The sequence below is a fragment of the Siphateles boraxobius genome, unplaced genomic scaffold, assembly GCF_051911475.1.
Source record: "Siphateles boraxobius isolate OS27281-9 unplaced genomic scaffold, OSU_SipBor_1 29, whole genome shotgun sequence".
NCBI classification, from domain to species: Eukaryota; Metazoa; Chordata; class Actinopteri; order Cypriniformes; family Leuciscidae; genus Siphateles; species Siphateles boraxobius.
Window position 1 is genome coordinate 20953730 of NW_027508908.1, and position 23149 is coordinate 20976878.

Genomic DNA, 23149 nt, shown 5'->3' on the forward strand with positions numbered 1-23149 from the left:
CTCTCCCGAGTCGGCGTCATAATTTTTAACCCCGACGTTACCCACCAGCCATCTAAATAAAAAATTTTATTAGGCAACGCTGGTGGGTAAATTATAAAGACATGGATGAATGTGAGGTTGTCAGCACTGACGCTATTCGAGAATTGCGTCGTGCAAAAACAGATAAACTATACTGGGGAGGGACGGTTTCGAGAAATCGTTTCTCCTCTGCGTCCTCTGGGTGGCGACTCTCTGAGGAGGGTCGCACACGGCCAGTTCGGTTGTTTTCCTGCTGGTGGCCACGGACTGATATATATATATATATATATATATATATATATATATATATATATATATATATATATATATATATATATATATATTTATACGTTTTTCTGATTTAAAAGTAAAGAAAAATAAGATAAAATTATGTCTGTTCTTCTGGATGCTCCGCTTTCAAAAAACTAAGAATAAACCGTTCAGCGGCGTTCCAGAGGTTTCTTCCTCACCAATCTATGTTCCTGAGACTGCTGGGCGGAGCAGTCTCAGTCTACTAAGCTCCTCGTAGCACAGCGAGCATCGCCATTTGGGCTCCTCCACAATCAAAGGGGACTTGGGTGGCGGTAGCAGTCTAGCCAGTTAGAGATATGCAAGATCTGAGGACTATTTTATCTCTAAAAAAGCTTGGACAATAGGAAGCCCTGATGCCGAGGCTATCAGGCTTCTAAAGGGTGGTCCCCTCCGGGGTAGGGATGGTTTTTGAGAAAATCGTTTCTCCTCGGCGCCCTCTGGGGTGCGACTCTCTGAGGAGGGTCGCAGCGCTGCCAGTTCGGTTTTCCTGCCGGTTCGCCGTTCAGGACACCAAGGTGTCAGTGTCCCCAAACGATCCTCCGAGGGGGGTCGTAGAGCAGTCAGTTCGGTTTCCCTGCCGGTTCGCCGTTTCAGGGTGCCGAGGTGCCTGCTTTTTCCAATGATCCTCCGAGGAGGGCCATTGGAACTAAGTTATTTAAAGGGAGGCAAGATCTGAGGACTGTCATCTCTAATAAAGCTTCTGAGGGCTCCTTCGGGGCAGGGACGGTTTTGAGAAATCGTTTCTCCTCGGCGCCCTCTGGGGTGCGACTCTCTGAGGAGGGTCGCAGCGCTGCCAGTTCGGTTGTTCCCTGCCGGTTCGCCGTTCAGGGCACCGAGGTGTCAGCGTCCCCATACGATCCTCCGAGGAGGGTCGTAGAACGGTCAGTTCGGTTTTCCCTGCCGGTTCGCCGCTTCAGGGCACCGTACTGACTGTTCAACCAAATCCAGAGGCCAGTCTTGAGAGACTGGTTCCCCTAGTAGAATTTCTGGCAGCGTGGAAACTACTGCCACATATTTCTCGGTGGGTCCTGCACACTATAGAAAAGGGTTCAGAATTCGGTTCTTGTCCGCCCAGATTTCTAGGGGTCCTCCCCACTGTGGTGGACCCCGAGCAGGCTTTGGTTATGGAGCAGGAAGTACTGACACTTCTGCAAAAGGAGCTGTAGAAGGGGTTCCTCCTCCCGGCAGACAGTCAGGGTTTTACTGCCATTACTTCATTGTTCCGAAAGAGGATGAGGGGCTGCGTCCTACTCTAGACCTGCGTCAATTAAACAGCATATTATGCTTACGCTAAATATGATTGTGTCACAGATTCAGTCCGAGGACTGGTTTGTCACAATAGACTTAAAGGACGCTTACTTATCTATCCATCCTCATCACAGGAGGTTCCTGAGGTTTGCTTTCAGGGGCGAAGCATACCAGTATCGGGTTCTTCCATTCGGCCTAGGTTATCACCCCACACCTTTTACAATATGCGTGGATGCAGCTCTGGCTCCTCTGAGATTCCAGGGCATTCGCATATTAAATTATATCGACGATTGGTTGATTTTTAGCTCAGTCCGAGCTTTTGGCAGTTCAACATCGAGATGTCGTTCTGTCCCACATAAGGAGGTTGGGGTTGCGGCTCAACACCAAAAAGAGTGTACTCCTCCCAGCTCAGAGGACCACTTTCTAGGTGTATTATGGGATTCGACAACAATGCAAGCACGTCTGTCTCCTGCACGTATTTCTGCGATTCTCACAGCCGTAAAGAATGTAAAACTAGGTCAGTCACTCACTGCAAACAGTCTCTGAGACTGTTGGGGCTCATGGTAGTTGCGTCTAACGTAGTTACTTTTGGCCTTCTGTACATGAGACCCCTGCAGTGGTGGCTCGGGACCAAGGGGTTTTCTCCGAGGGGAAATCCGTTTTCGCATGATCAAGGTCACGCGGCTATGCCTTCGTGCCTCGATCATGTGGAAGAAGCCTTGGTTCCTCGCCCAGGGTCCAGTGCTGGGTGCTTCTTGTCGACGCGTCACGCTATCGACGGATGCTTCCCTCACAGGATGGGGGGCGGTCATGAGTGGCCGCTCGGTGAACGGTCTTTGGCTGGGGCTCATGGCAGTTGCGTCCAACGTAGTTACTTTTGGCCCTCTGTACATGAGACCCCTGCAGTGGTGGCTCGGGACCAAGGGGTTTTCCCCGAGGGGAAATCCGTTTTCGCATGATCAATGCGGCTATGCCTTCGTGCCTCGGTCATGTGGAAGAACCTTGGTTCCTCGCCCAGGCCCAGTGTTGGGGGCTTCTTGTCGACGCATAATCTATCGACGGATGTTTCCCTCACAAGTCGGGGGCAATCATGAGTGGTTGGTCGGCGAAGGGTCCGGACAACACACTGATGGTCTCGTATATCAGAGCAGATATCCTGTTGAGGCAGGGGCTGTGGCCCGGGGAATGGAGACTTCACCCCGAGGTGGTGGAGCTTCTTAGGGAGAACTTCGGTCAAACTACAAGTCGACCTTTCGCATCGCTTGTACAATTTATTGCCCTTGTGTTTCTCCCTCACGCATCCAGCTCCGCTTGGACTGGATGTAATGTAATAGGTGTGGTTGCCACTACACCTATACGCTTTTCCCGATATCTTTGCTCCTGGGAGCTCTGGAGTTGTGGATACTGTGGGCTCGGCCTCTGAGGGGGCCCAGGTCATAGATTCAGGTTTCTCGACCGAGGTCGTGGAGACCATACTCCAGTCTAGAGCTCCCTCCACGAGAAGACTAATATGCTGTTCTCTGCCTGGTGCAGAGAACGCCTTCTGAATCTCGTTTCTGCCCTTTTTGGTACGGTACTTGATTTCTGTAATGAATGTTTCTTTGCTGGGCTATCTCTGAGGAGAGATCCCTAATTTCGTCTTCTCCGTGGTACATGAGGCTGAGGCCTGCACGTACTTGGATTTGCACCTGGTTGGTGGTAGTATTTCTTCACCCCAGATCGGGTTGTATTTCTAGGTCCCTACTAAATGTGAGGTCATTTGTGCTCCAGGCCTTCTGTCCTCCACCTTTAATGCCCCAGATCAGGAAAATCTTAAATCTGTTATGCCCTGTCCGGGCTTTGGATGCTTAGGTCCACAGAGCTGCTCAGTGGCGTTTATCAGAACAATTATTTGTCTGCTTCGGGTAACCTAAGATAGGTTGCCCTTTATCTAAACAGATAATGAGCAAGTGGCTAGTTGAGGCTATCTCACTTGCTTATGAAGCGGCCGGACAGCGTTCACCTGTGGCTGTTCAGGCCCATTCTACTAGGAGTATGGCTGCATCTAGGCTTTAATTTCGGGTGTTTCCCTTCAGGATATTTGTAATGCGGCAGGCTGGTCCTCACCTCATACATTTGTCAGATTTTATGACCTACACCTCTCCACTCCCGGGGCTAGGTTGCTTGCTTCTAGTGTGCGCAAGGACTTCACACAGAACGGGCATTTGTCTTATGGCGTAGTGGGTATGGGGTTCCCACCGCGTCTCAACGCAGCTCGAGTTCCCTTGAAAGGGAACGTCTCAGGTTACGTATGTAACCCTGGTTCCCTGAGAGGGAACGAGACGCTGCGTTCTCCCGCCATACTTCCTGCATGCCCTGATCGACTTGCTTCAGGCTTTTTCAGAAGCTGTCGCGGTCTGTTTTCTGGTGTGCTTTATAGCTTCCTGGTCTATGACGTCACCGCCTATGACGTCTCGCTCTTCCATTGGACTGATTATACACGTGCTTCACGATGCAATCACGCAGAGCGTTCCCACCGCGTCTCAACGCAGCGTCTCGTTCCCTCTCAGGGAACCATGGTTACATACGTAACCTGAGACGTTTCTCCTGGGTGATTCTCTGTGTAAAAGACTTAATTTACTTTATCTTTGTCAAGAGTTTTGGATTGAACCATACACAGCGTGACAATATTGTTGTCTTATCATCGATCTGGGTGTCTGGTTTCCAACTTATTTGATAAATCGGGGGAGATTAGCTACTGCTAATGTGAGCATGTGTTGTGTCCTGCAGGGGGAGCTGCTGAGCCCGTGTCGCTGTAGTGGTTCTGTTCGCTGCACTCATGAGCCCTGTCTAATAAAGTGGATTAGTGAGAGAGGATCCTGGAGCTGCGAACTCTGCTACTACAAATATCAGGTCATCGCCATCAGCACCAAGAACCCGCTACAGGTAACTCAATGCTTGCCTGAGCTTATTATAACATTTTTATTATTACCAAAAACATTATTACCATGTTTTTATGTTTCTTTGTAATTCCATGTACGCTGATGAAATATTACATTAGTAAAAGTAATCCATTTTGATTTAAAAAGTAACAGTATATGTTTTAAAAGTAAAAGAACTGATCTATAGTTTAATTTATTTATTTTTTACACTCCATCCTCCTGCTCAAAATACTTATTTAAAGAGAGAGGAGTCTAATGCCCTAGTCACACTGATAGGCTAGAATTTAAATAGGTTAGTCTGACCAATTCAATGATTTGTTAACCTGAGTTATTGAATCAGTTGTGAACAGTTCATTGAAAGAATTGGCTTTAAAGAAAGATTTGTTGTTATGCTTTGAAATGTAGTGAAGAAAAAAAATCTAAGAAACTCTGATTAAGTCCAAATAAATAAATATACTTACATGTGTTACGAAAGTAAAACTGCTTTATTTTTGTCCACCATGCAAGTATTCAAGCATTGCACTAAATAGCCAATACAGTTTGTGGACACCTGAACACAACACCCAAAAGAGTTTAAGTAAAACCATGGACGATCCATTTTATAACCATGGGCATTAATGAGGCATCATTCCTCCCTTCCACTCTTCTGGCAAGGCTTACCACTAGATGTGGGAACATGTTTGCAAGTAACATTGCTCTCATTCATTACTCTAGAGCATCAGTGAGGTCAGACACTGATTTTATATGATGGGGCTTGGCTCGTAGTCTTCACAAAGGTGCTCATTGAGTTTCAGGTGGGCTTTTTTTTAAGGGCAGCCAATTTCTTTCACACCACAGTCGGTAAATCATTTCTTTATAGATCCTGCTTTGTCCAGAGAGCATTGCTAAATTGGAAAAGAAAGCATTTGTCTCATTGTTTGGAGATTTACATGGCTGTATTAGTATACTTGATTAAAGTAGAAAATGCATTCATTAGAAGGTGATTTTCACATCTGGCCATATAGTGCACCTTGGCATACCATGTATGATGAATATGAGTATGAATATGGTAGTCATTCAGCACCAAAATATAGCCATCTGATTCCATCAATGTGCCATTGTACCACCATAATACTGAGAGCATTAGCACTGTGTTTATCTTATTCCTTTCATATGATCAGCTCATATGATTAATTTGCTTGTCTGGGTTCAAAGCTTCTGCTCTCAATGATTTTACTTTCAGCCTTTTTTTATTTTCTTTTGATCTGACCATCAGATGATAAATAGAATATTTTCTTCTTTGTTTTCGTTATTTTAAAGGTGCACTACAGAAATTTGGCCATACAATTACAGAAAAAAAGTTTTTTAACATCAATTATACTTTCGGTTGACCTGTCATTCCACACAAAGATCTACAACCAGCAAGAACTACATGGCACGTATTTAAAAAAATAAAATATAAAAAAGAAGAAGAAGAAAGAAAGTTGTCTGAGCAAGTAGAAAGACAATATTTTAGTTTATGGAAATGATGTAAAATGGCAAGAAATTATTCTGACATTTTTCTTGGCAAATCCATCCCAACTGCTCAAAATATAATATTATTGTGAGCTTACTGTGAATTGGGGTAAGGGAAGAACAGAGTTTTTGTTTTTTATGTACTTCATCTCAAAGATTTTCCAGAGCGCACCTTTAAAATAATGATATGAATAATAAAACCAAAAAAAAAAGTAAACCACTACCATTCAAAAGTTTGGGGTGGGTAAGATTTTTTTAAATAGGCCTAGGCTATATTTTTGTTTCTTTTGCTCATCAAAGCTGCATTTATTTAATGAAAAACAACAATATTGTTAAATATTCACACAATTTAAAATAAAAGTTTTCTTTTATTTTAATATCTATTTAAAAGTGCATTTTTAAATATATTGTAATATTTTAAAATGCAATTTATTCCTCTAATGGCAAAGCTGATTTTTTTAACAGCTGTTGTCTTAATGTCACAAGATTCTTCAGAAATCATTCTAATATGCTTATTTGCTGCTCAAGAAACATTTATATCAATGTTAAAAACACTGTGTAAACACTGCTCAGTATTTTTCTGGAAGCCACAATACACTTTTTTCAGGATGAATTGAAAGTTCAAAAGAACTGCATTTATTTTAAATATCTTTTTTGTAACAAGTCTTGATCAATTTAATGCCTCCTTGCTGAATAAAATTATTCATAAAAAAAAATTCTTACTGACCCCAAACTTTTGAAAGATGTGTATGCCTGCATCAGTCTAATTTACAGACTAATTCTAGTAATATTACCAAAGGCATATTTGTTTATATTGTTTTATTCTGAATGATATTAAGTCACATATATTATCTGTGTACTATATAAATATTTTCTAGTGTCTTCTTGTTTTTCACATGTTAAAATGTGTGTTTGGTATCATATTTTCTGTCTCCAGTGGCAGGCCATCTCTTTGACAGTGATAGAGAAAGTCCAGATAGCTGCAGCTGTTCTGGGTTCTCTGTTCCTGATAGCCAGTATCTCCTGGCTGGTGTGGTCCTCCCTCAGCCCCTCAGCCAAGTGGCAAAGGCAGGACCTGCTCTTCCAGATCTGTTATGCCATGTACGGCTTCATGGACCTGGTTTGCATTGGTAGGTCATTGGATGCTCAATAACTGCAGCCACCTGGCTCAGCTACACCAATGCTGTGCTTTTACATGTTCGTATGTTTACATGTCTGAGAGTATCAGACACTGTCTGTGAGGGGGGACCTTTGAGTACACTATTACCCCTTTTCCACCAAAGCATTTTGAGAGCCGGTTCGGAGCCTGTGCCTACTCGCGAACCAGTTCGTTGTGTTTCGACAGCCAAAGAACCGGTTCTCGGCCAGGAAAACTGGTTCCAAAGCGGCACCAACTCTTTGCTGGACTAGAACCAGAGAACCATTCTTTTACCACGTCATGCTTACGGCGGGGGCTGGGGGCGGGTTTAGATGTGTTCTAAACATCTTTTCTGACCGCAAAACCATGTTATTGAAAACATGATGTAAGCAAAGAAGAAAACAGTCACAATATAGAACAAATAAACGGAAAGAAAAAAAGACACAAGACAGGTGTACATAACTAATCAGAAAAGATTACATATCAAAGGAAAAGATTAAAAGACTTACATATTTCAATTGTTTTTAAAGCCTTCTTGGTACACGAGTTAGAGATAATCCCAAAGTAATGTTGTACTTGCAAGCGTTTCTAGCCTTGACGTATAGCGACGTACACAGTGACGTAACGACGTCGTTCGCTGGGCGCTCTAGTCAGTGGAAAAACAAACAGAGTTGAACCAACTCCGAACCAACTTTGAACCAGCACCAGTTCCGAACCAGTTCTTTTTTGGTGGAAAAGGGGTATGTGACTCTAGTGGCCTCCCTGGTAACCAACATCTATTGGAGCCGTCTGAAAGTGAACAAGACATAATGTTGAATTACAAGCCCACTTTCCTCTAAAAACCTGTGGAAATGTGCAGGCAGAACTAAGAGGATTGTGTTTTTCAGGCAAACCACAGGGAGCCATGAGTAATTGCTGCATTTCAGTTGATATCATGCAGTTTTTATGTATCTTCTGAATAAAATTCCTTACAATAGAAACGGAAAGGCAAAAAGATTGAGAACTGCAAAATTGATTCTTGCATAGATGCCATTCAAAGTCAATTTAAATTCATTAAGAATGTACAATTTTAAATCCATCCAATATTAAGTGACTTAAACTGTTAGACTATCAGAATGAAACTCTATCTTACTGATTCCCAGCTAGAAATTTTACATTCCCAGAACATTCTGAGAACGTCCCCGCTGGTGTCAAGGACGTTGCCTGGTAACGTTCCCACAACGTTCCTAGACAGACACGATGTGGAGTTCTTTAAAGGCTTTGGGGACGTTATTTGGAGGACCTTCAGGGAACATTCAGGATGTTCTGGGAACGTTTAGAGGACAATATTTAATTCAGAAATCCAATGTTTCCAAAACATTCTGAGAATGTCCCGCTGGTGTCAGGAACGTCGCTTGGTAACGTTCCCACAACGTTCCCAGACAGACACGATGTGGAGTTCTTTAAAGGGTTTGGGGACGTTATTTGGAGGACCTTCAGGGAACATTCAGGATGTTCTGGGAACGTTTAGAGGACAATATTTAATTCAGAAATCTAATGTTTCCAAAACATTCTGAGAACGTCCCGCTGGTGTCAGGAACGTCGCTTGGTAACTTTCCCACAACGTTCCCAGACAGACACGATGTGGAGTTCTTTAAAGGGTTTGGGGACGTTATTTGGAGGACCTTCAGGGAACATTCAGGATGTTCTGGGAACGTTTAGAGGACAATATTTAATTCAGAAATCCAATGTTCCCAGAACATTCTGAGAACGTCCCCGCTGGTGTCAAGGACGTCACCTGGTAACGTTCCTACAACGTTCCCAGACAGACACGATGTGGAGTTCTTTAAAGCGTTTGGGGACGTTATTTGGAGGACCTTCAGGCAACATTCAGGATGTTCTGGGAACGTTTAGGGGACAATATTTAATTCAGAAATCCAATGTTCCCAGAACATTCTGAGAACGTCCCCGCTGGTGTCAAGGACGTCGCCTGTTAACGTTCCCACAACGTTCCCAGACAGACACGATGTGGAGTTCTTTAAAGGGTTTGGGGATGTTATTTGTAGGACCTTCAGGGAACATTCAGGATGTTCTGGGAACGTTTAGAGGACAATATTTAATTCAGAAATCCAATGTTTTCAAAACATTCTGAGAACGTCCCGCTGGTGTCAGGAACGTCGCTTGGTAATTGTAATGATGCAGCGGACGAGGAGAGATCCATTTGCAGGCTTTATTAAATAACAGGGTCAGACAGGCAAGGGTCGAAAACCAGTGATATAAGCAGAGCAGAATACACACAATCAGAGTCCAAGAACAGGCAAAGGGTCGGGGCAGGCGGCGAAACAATCAGAATACAGAGTCCAGGCTGAGATTAAGGCAGGCAGCAGACAACGAGAGGAAAGGTCCAGATAAAGTCGTAACAGGTAAACAAAAACAGTGTACAAACGCTCAGAATAGTTCACTGGGAAAGCAATACTTTGCACCGAGTAAACGTGAAAACCAGGTATTTATGGTGTGAGAGAAACAAGGTGATAAGACACAGGTGAATGAAATGAGTGCTGATGAACCCGGGCAGTGAGTTATGGGAAATGTAGTTTGTGAGGAAGTGATCAAAGTCTATTGTGGAGCGCCCTCTGGTGGCTCTCGAGGGCACTCCAGCTGGTGATCGTTACAGTAATGTTCCCACAACGTTCCCAGACAGTCACGATGTGGAGTTCTTTAAAGGGTTTGGGGACGTTATTTGGAGGACCTTCAGGGAACATTCAGGACGTTCTGGGAACGTTTAGTAGACCATATTTAATTCAGAAATCCAATGTTTCCAAAACATTCTGAGAAGGTCCTGCAGAACTTTTAGGGACCAACTTAGAATATTATTTTTTTGTCCTATTAACAGGGATTAAAGTTCTCCGTCGCTACGACGGATTTCCGTTAATTGCAGCGAGTCTATGACGGATTTCCGTCAATTGCAGGGTTCCCGTCTGTCCTTAATGTCTTAAATTCACTTTTCATAATGTTAAGGCCGAAAATAGGCTTTCATTTCTCAAATAGTGTGATAAATGTCTTAATTTTAGTTTGAATAGGTCTTAAATTAAGGAAAGACGAGGTGTATTCACCCTGCTGAGGGGGATGTGATAAAGCCTGGATCGGAGCGAAAGCACGTTCCTCTCTCCACTCTAACATTCTGTAATCACTTCGCTTATGGTCCAGTCCGGGTTTTCAATTCCCGCTCACAGAAAAACTGCTCCGTGTTCACTCAATTAATCTTAGTTTTGGAGAAGTGCATGTCAGGCTACAGCTGGTTTGCTGCGGTCCGAATCCGAGCGAGTTTGTTCCCTGCGCCCCCCGCAGCGTTGGTCTGGTTTCACGTTCAACTTAATTCTATCGAACCCTGGTGCGTTTGCGTGCATATTACGTCAACGCAAACGTGCACGGCGCATGATAGAAAACAGAACGCGGTTCAATATGGGCCGTTTCTCAATACCAATAGGCTACGCAAACCTCGGACTTGCGTCCTTGATAGTTCGGACTTGGCAAGTTCGACTCGGGAGAACGAACTCCCGAGGACGCGAGTCCGGTTATTCTGCAAACGGATCCGCGGCGATCTTGGTTTCGTCACTCAGCTCGCTCTGGCTACTCCGGTTATCTCTCTATGTATATTTTAGGCAACAATAAAATGTAATATGGTATAAAATACAACTCTGCCTCTTTTCATCAACAATAAAACGAAATATATACAAAACACCTCTTTTCATTTATAAATGAACATTATCATAAACATATTAGGCCTATATGGCCACACAAATGTGGTTCAGACAACGCACATTGATTATCTTCACTCCATATATTTATAACAACACGCAATATAAAACACAACCCTGCTTCTTTTTGTTTTCATTTTAAAAATATGAAACATTATTGATCATTAAAACTGACAAACTAAACAAACAGAGACAGGGTTGTATCATTTTATTTTATTATGCATGTACACATACAAGAGAATGCATAGTAAAATATATAAAGAATATTTTATATATTTTAGAATATATAACATTACACAACCCTGTTGCTTTTTGTTAAATGTCAGTTTTAATTATCAATAATATCCATAAAAGTATAAGTAGCCTAATATGTAGGCTATAAGAAGCTATACAATGAGAAATAAAGCAAACAATTCAGTCAAACATTAGTCAGCTCTCTAATAGGCTAGACAGTTAAAGTTAAATAGCCTAAATATATAAAGTTATGAAACTTCACTTTGCCCTCAGCCAAAACGATTTGCCATTAAACAAACTATATATTAATATAATTTAGCATTGTTTGGTCTTATAAGATAAATAAAAACATGCACTGAAAAGTTATGTAGATGGTTGATTATTTGTCTAGCTAAGTAATTTTTTTTCATAGATTAAAATAGCTTTTAAAATATGCAAACTGGCAATATTAAAGCGGTTTAAAACATCTCCCCTTAAAACGATATTGGTCTCGACTATTTAAATAAAGTTAAAGGAATATGACTTGGCCTGAAAAAAAATTTCAGTCAGAAGAATTTTTTTCACTTTAATCCCTGTATTAAGGTCTTCTGTTATATTTAAAGAATAAGAAGCTGATGCTTCTCCGCTTCAACCTGATCTGCAGGCTCTGTGTGTGTGACAGGAGATTTTTTTTAATATACTGTGTACATTTTGCTGCCATTGTTGCTGAGCTTAAAACGTTTGCATTCTTGATTTTATAATAACAATTGTAAAAGACTGTTTTACATCAACGAGCCAAATAGTGGGATCACCACAATTTTTTTTCCCATGGAAAAGTGGTGTAGCCTTTACCAAAAAATAGGAAAAAATGACAATAAAAGAATAGAGAAAAAAATAATACAAACATATTCTAAAGACCCTTGCATTTAACTTTATGCCGCTTAGATTTCGTGAGGAGACCCTGCAGGCTATGTAAACAAGAGTTAAAATAAGCAAATTGGAATCGGCCTAGCACTTACGTTAGCTTGTTTATCTAAAAAAAAAGCCAATACAGCCTGACCATCTACGCGAGAATGGTTCATTAAAATAACTTTACATGATAATCACATTGGCTTTTTCTGGCTCGCTGTCGGTGAAGAAAACAGGAAAAAGACCGCCGCCAGGTGTCCGTCCGAGAAGGGTCCAGCCCGCAGACAAACCAGATAAACGTGACAGAAGTTGACGGAAGTTGAACCTCGGTTCGTCCCACGTCACCACGCACAAAACGTGATGTTTATGAGAATGTTCTCATTAAGTTAGTCACAAAACGTTCTCATATGGTCAACAGAGAACCATATGGGAACGTCCTTATTATGTCCTCTTTGTAATGTTGCTATGTGACCATAAAATAACAAATATGGAACGTCCCCCTAAAGTCACATAAAGAACGTAATTGTATGACCAACTTAGACCCATATGAGAACGTTTTGATTATGTCCTCTTTGTAACATTGTTATGTGACCATAAGATTACCATTACGGAACGTCTCCCTAAAGTCCTATAAGGAACGTTATAATAGGACCAACTTAGACCCATTTGAGAACGTTTTGATTACGTCCTCTTTGCAACGTTGTTATGTGACCATAAGATTACTATTACGGAACGTATCCATAAAGTAATTTAAGGAATGTTATAATAGGACCAACTTAGACCCATATGAGAACGTTTTGATTATGTCCTCTTTGTAACGTTGTTATGTGACCATAAGATTACCATTACGGAACGTCCCCCTAAAGTCCTATAAGGAACGTTATAATAGGACCAACTCAGTCCATATGAGAACGTTTTGATTACATCCTCTTTGTAACATTGTTATGTGACCATAAGATTACCATTACGGAACGTCCCCCTAAAGTCCTCTAAGGAACGTTATAATATGACCAACTTAGACCCATATTAGAACGTTTTGATTACGTCCTCTTTGTAACGTTGTTATGTGACCATAAGATTACCATTACGGAACGTATCCCTAAAGTAATTTAAGGGACGTTATAATAGGACCAACTTAGACCCATATGAGAACGTTTTGATTACGTCCTCTTTGTAACGTTGTTATGTGACCATAAGATTACCATTACGGAACGTCCCCCTAAAGTCCTATAAGGAACGTTATAATAGGATCAACTTAGACCCATATGAGAACGTTTTGATTACGTCCTCTTTGTTACGTTGTTATGTGACCATAAGATTACAGAATGTTCCCCTAAAGTCCTATAAGGAACGTTATAATAGGACCAACTTAGACACATATGAGACATTTTGATTACGTTCTCTTTGTAACGTTGTTATGTGACCATAAGATTACCATTACGGAATGTTCCCCTAAAGTCCTATAAGGAACGTTATAATAGGACCAACTTAGACACATATGAGACATTTTGATTACGTACTCTTTGTAACGTTGTTATGTGACCATAAGATTACCATTACGCAACGTCCCCCTAAAGTCCTATAAGGAATGTTATAATAGGACCAAATTAAACCCATATGAGAAAGTTTTGATTACGTCCTCTTTGTAACGTTGTTATGTGACCATAAGATTAACATTACGGAATGTTCCCCTAAAGTCCTATAAGGAACGTTATAATAGGACAAACTTAGACCCATATGAGAACGTTTTGATTACGTCCTCTTTGTAACGTTGTTATGTGACCATAAGATTACCATTACTGAACGTCCCCCTAAAGTCCTATGAGCAATGTTATAATAGGACCAAATTAAACCCATATGAGAACGTTTTGATTACGTCCTCTTTGTAACGTTGTTATGTGACCATAAGATTAACATTACGGAATGTTCCCGTAAAGTCCTATAAGGAACGTTATAATAGGACCAACTTAGACCCATATGAGAACGTTTTGATTACGTCCTCTTTGTAACGTTGTTATGTGACCATAAGATTACCATTACGGAACATCCCCCTAAAGTCCTATAAGGAACATTATAATAGGACCAACTTAGACCCATATGAGAACGTTTTGATTACGTCCTCTTTGTAACGTTGTTATGTGACCATAAGATTACCATTACGGAATGTCCCCCTAAAGTCCTATAAGGAACGTTATAATAGGACCAACTTAGACCCATATGAGAACGTTTTGATTACGTCCTCTTTGTAAAGTTGTTATGTGACCATAAGATTACCATTACGGAATGTTCCCCTAAAGTCCTATAAGGAACGTTATAATAGGACCAACTTAGACCCATATGAGAACGTTTTGATTACATCCTCTTTTTAACGTTGTTATGTGACCATAAGATTACCATTACGGAACGTCTCCCTAAAGTAATTTAAGGAACGTTATAATAGGAACAACTTAGACCCATATGAGAATGTTTGGATTACGTCCTCTTTGTAACGTTGTTATGTGACCATAAGATTATCATTACGGAACGTCCCCCTAAAGTCCTATAAGGAATTAAGGAATGTTATAATAGGACCAACTTAGACCCATATGAGAACGTTTTGATTACGCCCTCTTTGTAACGTTGTTATGTGACCATAAGATTACCATTACGGAATGTTCCCCTAAAGTCCTATAAGGAACGTTATAATAGGACCAACTTAGACCCATATGAGAACGTTTTGATTACGTCCTCTTTGTAACGTTGTTATGTGACCATAAGATTACCATTACGGAACATCCCCCTAAAGTCCTATAAGGTACGTTATAATAGGACCAACTTAGACCCATATGAGACATTTTGATTACGTCCTCTTTGTAACGTTGTTATGTGACCATAAGATTACCATTACGGAACGTCTCCCTAAAGTAATTTAAGGAAGGTTATAATAGGACCAACTTAGACCCAAATGAGAACATTTTGATTACGTCCTCTTTGTAACGTTGTTATGTGACCATAAGATTACCATTACGGAACGTCCCCCTAAAGTCCTATAAGGAATGTTATAATAGGACCAACTTAGACCCATATGAGAACGTTTTGATTACATCCTCTTTGTAACGTTGTTATGTGACCATAAGATTACCATTACGGAACGTCCCCCTAAAGTCCTATAAGGAACGTTATAATAGGACAAACTTAGACCCATATGAGAACGTTTTGATTACGTCCTCTTTGTAAAGTTGTTATGTGACCATAAGATTACCATTACGGAATGTTCCCCTAAAGTCCTATAAGGAACGTTATAATAGGACCAACTTAGACCTATATGAGAACGTTTTGATTACGTCCTCTTTGTAACGTTGTTATGTGACCATAAGATTACCATTACGGAACGTCTCCCTAAAGTAATTTAAGGATTAATTTAACATTAGTCAGCTCTCTAATAGGCTAGACAGTTAAAGTTAAATAGCCTAAATATATAAAGTTATGAAACTTCACTTTGCCCTCAGCCAAAACGATTTGCCATTAAACAAACTATATATTAATATAATTTAGCATTGTTTGGTCTTATAAGATAAATAAAAACATGCACTGAAAAGTTATGTAGATGGTTGATTATTTGTCTAGCTAAGTAATTTTTTTTCATAGATTAAAATAGCTTTTAAAATATGCAAACTGGCAATATTAAAGCGGTTTAAAACATCTCCCCTTAAAACGATATTGGTCTCGACTATTTAAATAAAGTTAAAGGAATATGACTTGGCCTGAAAAAAAATTTCAGTCAGAAGAATTTTTTTCACTTTAATCCCTGTATTAAGGTCTTCTGTTATATTTAAAGAATAAGAAGCTGATGCTTCTCCGCTTCAACCTGATCTGCAGGCTCTGTGTGTGTGACAGGAGATTTTTTTTAATATACTGTGTACATTTTGCTGCCATTGTTGCTGAGCTTAAAACGTTTGCATTCTTGATTTTATAATAACAATTGTAAAAGACTGTTTTACATCAACGAGCCAAATAGTGGGATCACCACAATTTTTTTTCCCATGGAAAAGTGGTGTAGCCTTTACCAAAAAATAGGAAAAAATGACAATAAAAGAATAGAGAAAAAAATAATACAAACATATTCTAAAGACCCTTGCATTTAACTTTATGCCGCTTAGATTTCGTGAGGAGACCCTGCAGGCTATGTAAACAAGAGTTAAAATAAGCAAATTGGAATCGGCCTAGCACTTACGTTAGCTTGTTTATCTAAAAAAAAAGCCAATACAGCCTGACCATCTACGCGAGAATGGTTCATTAAAATAACTTTACATGATAATCACATTGGCTTTTTCTGGCTCGCTGTCGGTGAAGAAAACAGGAAAAAGACCGCCGCCAGGTGTCCGTCCGAGAAGGGTCCAGCCCGCAGACAAACCAGATAAACGTGACAGAAGTTGACGGAAGTTGAACCTCGGTTCGTCCCACGTCACCACGCACAAAACGTGATGTTTATGAGAATGTTCTCATTAAGTTAGTCACAAAACGTTCTCATATGGTCAACAGAGAACCATATGGGAACGTCCTTATTATGTCCTCTTTGTAATGTTGCTATGTGACCATAAAATAACAAATATGGAACGTCCCCCTAAAGTCACATAAAGAACGTAATTGTATGACCAACTTAGACCCATATGAGAACGTTTTGATTATGTCCTCTTTGTAACATTGTTATGTGACCATAAGATTACCATTACGGAACGTCTCCCTAAAGTCCTATAAGGAACGTTATAATAGGACCAACTTAGACCCATTTGAGAACGTTTTGATTACGTCCTCTTTGCAACGTTGTTATGTGACCATAAGATTACTATTACGGAACGTATCCATAAAGTAATTTAAGGAATGTTATAATAGGACCAACTTAGACCCATATGAGAACGTTTTGATTATGTCCTCTTTGTAACGTTGTTATGTGACCATAAGATTACCATTACGGAACGTCCCCCTAAAGTCCTATAAGGAACGTTATAATAGGACCAACTCAGTCCATATGAGAACGTTTTGATTACATCCTCTTTGTAACATTGTTATGTGACCATAAGATTACCATTACGGAACGTCCCCCTAAAGTCCTCTAAGGAACGTTATAATATGACCAACTTAGACCCATATTAGAACGTTTTGATTACGTCCTCTTTGTAACGTTGTTATGTGACCATAAGATTACCATTACGGAACGTATCCCTAAAGTAATTTAAGGGACGTTATAATAGGACCAACTTAGACCCATATGAGAACGTTTTGATTACGTCCTCTTTGTAACGTTGTTATGTGACCATAAGATTACCATTACGGAACGTCCCCCTAAAGTCCTATAAGGAACGTTATAATAGGATCAACTTAGACCCATATGAGAACGTTTTGATTACGTCCTCTTTGTTACGTTGTTATGTGACCATAAGATTACAGAATGTTCCCCTAAAGTCCTATAAGGAACGTTATAATAGGACCAACTTAGACACATATGAGACATTTTGATTACGTTCTCTTTGTAACGTTGTTATGTGACCATAAGATTACCATTACGGAATGTTCCCCTAAAGTCCTATAAGGAACGTTATAATAGGACCAACTTAGACACATATGAGACATTTTGATTACGTACTCTTTGTAACGTTGTTATGTGACCATAAGATTACCATTACGCAACGTCCCCCTAAAGTCCTATAAGGAATGTTATAATAGGACCAAATTAAACCCATATGAGAAAGTTTTGATTACGTCCTCTTTGTAACGTTGTTATGTGACCATAAGATTAACATTACGGAATGTTCCCCTAAAGTCCTATAAGGAACGTTATAATAGGACAAACTTAGACCCATATGAGAACGTTTTGATTACGTCCTCTTTGTAACGTTGTTATGTGACCATAAGATTACCATTACTGAACGTCCCCCTAAAGTCCTATGAGCAATGTTATAATAGGACCAAATTAAACCCATATGAGAACGTTTTGATTACGTCCTCTTTGTAACGTTGTTATGTGACCATAAGATTAACATTACGGAATGTTCCCGTAAAGTCCTATAAGGAACGTTATAATAGGACCAACTTAGACCCATATGAGAACGTTTTGATTACGTCCTCTTTGTAACGTTGTTATGTGACCATAAGATTACCATTACGGAACATCCCCCTAAAGTCCTATAAGGAACATTATAATAGGACCAACTTAGACCCATATGAGAACGTTTTGATTACGTCCTCTTTGTAACGTTGTTATGTGACCATAAGATTACCATTACGGAACGTCCCCCTAAAGTCCTATAAGGAACGTTATAATAGGATCAACTCAGACCCATATGAGAACGTTTTGATTACATCCTCTTTGTAACGTTGTTATGTGACCATAAGATTACCATTACGGAATGTCCCCCTAAAGTCCTATAAGGAACGTTATAATAGGACCAACTTAGACCCATATGAGAACGTTTTGATTACGTCCTCTTTGTAAAGTTGTTATGTGACCATAAGATTACCATTACGGAATGTTCCCCTAAAGTCCTATAAGGAACGTTATAATAGGACCAACTTAGACCCATATGAGAACGTTTTGATTACATCCTCTTTTTAACGTTGTTATGTGACCATAAGATTACCATTACGGAACGTCTCCCTAAAGTAATTTAAGGAACGTTATAATAGGAACAACTTAGACCCATATGAGAATGTTTGGATTACGTCCTCTTTGTAACGTTGTTATGTGACCATAAGATTATCATTACGGAACGTCCCCCTAAAGTCCTATAAGGAATTAAGGAATGTTATAATAGGACCAACTTAGACCCATATGAGAACGTTTTGATTACGCCCTCTTTGTAACGTTGTTATGTGACCATAAGATTACCATTACGGAATGTTCCCCTAAAGTCCTATAAGGAACGTTATAATAGGACCAACTTAGACCCATATGAGAACGTTTTGATTACGTCCTCTTTGTAACGTTGTTATGTGACCATAAGATTACCATTACGGAACATCCCCCTAAAGTCCTATAAGGTACGTTATAATAGGACCAACTTAGACCCATATGAGACATTTTGATTACGTCCTCTTTGTAACGTTGTTATGTGACCATAAGATTACCATTACGGAACGTCTCCCTAAAGTAATTTAAGGAAGGTTATAATAGGACCAACTTAGACCCAAATGAGAACATTTTGATTACGTCCTCTTTGTAACGTTGTTATGTGACCATAAGATTACCATTACGGAACGTCCCCCTAAAGTCCTATAAGGAATGTTATAATAGGACCAACTTAGACCCATATGAGAACGTTTTGATTACATCCTCTTTGTAACGTTGTTATGTGACCATAAGATTACCATTACGGAACGTCCCCCTAAAGTCCTATAAGGAACGTTATAATAGGACAAACTTAGACCCATATGAGAACGTTTTGATTACGTCCTCTTTGTAAAGTTGTTATGTGACCATAAGATTACCATTACGGAATGTTCCCCTAAAGTCCTATAAGGAACGTTATAATAGGACCAACTTAGACCTATATGAGAACGTTTTGATTACGTCCTCTTTGTAACGTTGTTATGTGACCATAAGATTACCATTACGGAACGTCTCCCTAAAGTAATTTAAGGAACGTTATAATAAGAACAACTTAGACCCATATGAGAACGTTTTGATTACATCCTCTTTGTAACGTTGTTATGTGACCATAAGATTACCATTACGGAACGTCTCCCTAAAGTAATTTAAGGAACGTTATAATAGGACCAACTTAGACCCATATGAGAACGTTTTGATTACGTCCTCTTTATAACGTTGTTATGTGACCATAAGATTACCATTACGGAATGTTCCCCTAAAGTCCTATAAGGAACGTTATAATAGGACCAACTAAGACCCATATGAGACATTTTGATTACGTCCTCTTTGTAACGTTGTTATGTGACCATAAGATTACCATTACGGAACGTCCCCCTAAAGTCCTATAAGGAATTAAGGAATGTTATAATAGGACCAACTTAGACACATATGAGAACGTTTTGATTACGCCCTCTTTGTAACGTTGTTATGTGACCATAAGATTACCATTACGGAATGTTCCCCTAAAGTCCTATAAGGAACGTTATAATAGGACCAACTTAGACCCATATGAGACATTTTGATTACGTCCTCTTTGTAACGTTGTTATGTGACCATAAGATTACCATTACGGAACGTCTCCCTAAAGTAATTTAAGGAAGGTTATAATAGGACCAACTTAGACCCATATGAGAACGTTTTGATTACGTCCTCTTTGTAACGTTGTTATGTGACCATAAGATTACCATTACGGAACGTCCCCCTAAAGTCCTATAAGGAACGTTATAATAGGACCAACTTAGACCCATATGAGAACGTTTTGATTACATCCTCTTTGTAACGTTGTTATGTGACCATAAGATTACCATTACGGAACGTCCCCCTAAAGTCCTATAAGGAACTTTATAATAGGGCCCACCAGACCCATATGAGAACGTTTTGATTACGTCCTCTTTGTAACGTTGTTATGTGACCATAAGATTACCATTACGGAATGTTCCCCTAAAGTCCTATAAGGAACGTTATAATAGGACCAACTTAGACCCATATGAGAACGTTTTGATTACGTCCTCTTTGTAACGTTGTTATGTGACCATAAGATTACCATTACGGAACGTCTCCCTAAAGTAATTTAAGGAACGTTATAATAGGACCAACTTAGACCCATATGAGAACGTTTTGATTACGTCCTCTTTATAACGTTGTTATGTGACCATAAGATTACCATTACGGAACGTCTCCCTAAAGTAATTTAAGGAACGTTATAATATGAACAACTTAGACCCATATGAGAACGTTTTGATTACGTCCTCTTTGTAACGTTGTTATGTGACCATAAGATTACAACTACGGAACGTCCCCCTAAAGTCCTATAAGGAATTAAGGAATGTTATAATAGGACCAACTTAGACCCATATGAGAACGTTTTGATTACGCCCTCTTTGTAACGTTGTTATGTGACCATAAGATTACCATTACGAAATGTTCCCCTAAAGTCCTATAAGGAACGTTATAATAGGACCAACTTAGACCCATATGAGAACGTTTTGATTACGTCCTCTTTGTAACGTTGTTATGTGACCATAAGATTACCATTACAGAACATTCCCCTAAAGTCCTATAAGGAACATTATAATAGGACCAACTTAGACCCATATGAGAACGTTTTGATCACGTCCTCTTTGTAACGTTGTTATGTGACCATAAGATTACCATTACGGAATGTTCCCCTAAAGTCCTATAAGGAACGTTATAATAGGACCAACTTAGACCCATATGAGAACGTTTTGATTACATCCTCTTTGTAACGTTGTTATGTGACCATAAGATTACCATTACAGAACATCCCCCTAAAGTCCTATAAGGAACATTATAATAGGACCAACTTAGACCCATTTGAGAACGTTTTGATTACGTCTCCTTTGTAACGTTGTTATGTGACCATAAGATTACCATTACGGAACGTCTCCCTAAAGTAATTTAAGGAACGTTATAATAGGAACAACTTAGACCCATATGAGAACGTTTTGATCATGTCCTCTTTGTAACGTTGTTATGTGACCATAAGATTACCATTACAGAACATCCCCCTAAAGTCCTATAAGGAACATTATAATAGGACCAACTTAGACCCATATGAGAACGTTTTGATTACGTCCTCTTTGTAACGTTGTTATGTGACCTTAAGATTACCATTACGGAACGTCCCCCTAAATTAATTTAAGGAACGTTATAATAGGAACAACTTAGACCCATATGAGAACGTTTTGATTACGTCCTCTTTGTAACGTTGTTATGTGACCATAAGATTACCATTACAGAACATCCCCCTAAAGTCCTATAAGGAACATTATAATAGGACCAACTTAGACCCATATGTGACCCGTCACAGAAACCAGGGACACAAGTCGGCAGCACAACTTTCGAGCAAAATGAGAAAGAAGAGTTTTTTTTCAAAATTGGTGATTTTCAATTTTTTGGAGAATCTGTTAATTGAAATCACGAAGAAGCCTCTCCATGTTTGAGATAGCAGTATTGGTATATTTAAAAGCTTACATTTTGAGGTTGAAATCGGCTTGTTTTCGGAGATTCTAGCATGCAGTAGGGGCGTGGCGTGTCATTGTCTGTGTGTATTTCCATACTGAATAACCCGGCGCTTTTGCCCCCGCCCTCCAAGTCAACCACATGGCTACTTATTATGCTGTGCTCTGGCCAGCTCTCTCTGATATCAAAATTCAATGAAGATGGATGCCGCAAAATTGGCGCAGACGAGATGAACCGTCTGGCAGTTACACCGAAAATGTTTTCGCCGCACTTCGTGGGCTCGGGAAACTGAACCGGAGGTATGGGCGCAGCGCGCGCGCCCTCAGTGCTTCAATACGGCGGCTCGGCTCGCTGACAGCGGTGGCTGGCTGTTTCATATGTGACGGAGAATCGAAATAGAGGATGCAGTTAAGACCTTTGCTGCTGCGATGAAGGCCTGCCGTGCGTGTTTCTGAAATGTAAGTTAAGCTTCATTTGCTCTTTAGTCGTTATTTAAGATGCTGAACCTGCTGATGATATAATGTGCTTGCGGACATTTCATTTGTGTGTGTATACGCACATAAGAAAGTGGTGTAAAGAGATTTGCAACAGTAATTTGAGGAGGTGAAATGTGATTATTTGGAAAATTGCAGAAATGACTGCTTAAAGAAAAATGCCAGCAGGCATTTGCCTCCTACATAAACTTTAATATTGTTGACATTTTGGGCACACGAGCGTTGCGTACTATTTGCGCTATATGTAGGCCTATGGCTTATTGGTCTTTGTTTGTTGTTGTTGGTTTTGCGTTATATGTATATGGCATATTGGTCTTTGTGTGTTGTTGCTGGTTTTGCGTTATACTGTATGTATATGGCATATTGGCCTTTGTGTGTTGTTGCTGGTTTTGCGTTATATGCAGGCTATATGGCATCTTGGTCTTTGTGTGTTGTTGCTGGTTTTGCGTTATATGTATATGGCATATTGGTCTTTATGTGTTGTTGCTGGTTTCGCGTTATATGCAGGCTATATGGCATTATTGGTCTTTGTGTGTTGTTGCTGGTACGTTGCAAAT

General features: G+C 40.0%; 1 protein-coding gene across 2 annotated transcripts in view; it reads left to right on the forward strand.

Moving 5' to 3' along the window:
• marchf4a (membrane-associated ring finger (C3HC4) 4a) overlaps positions 1-23149 on the forward strand; it is a 104410-nt gene that overhangs the window by 62491 nt on the left and 18770 nt on the right. For both annotated transcript variants that reach the window (XM_077246899.1, XM_077246900.1), the window contains 2 exons: positions 4348-4503; positions 6931-7123. In XM_077246899.1, the coding sequence (XP_077103014.1) occupies positions 4348-4503; positions 6931-7123 (349 nt within the window). The remainder of the gene's footprint in view (positions 1-4347; positions 4504-6930; positions 7124-23149) is intronic.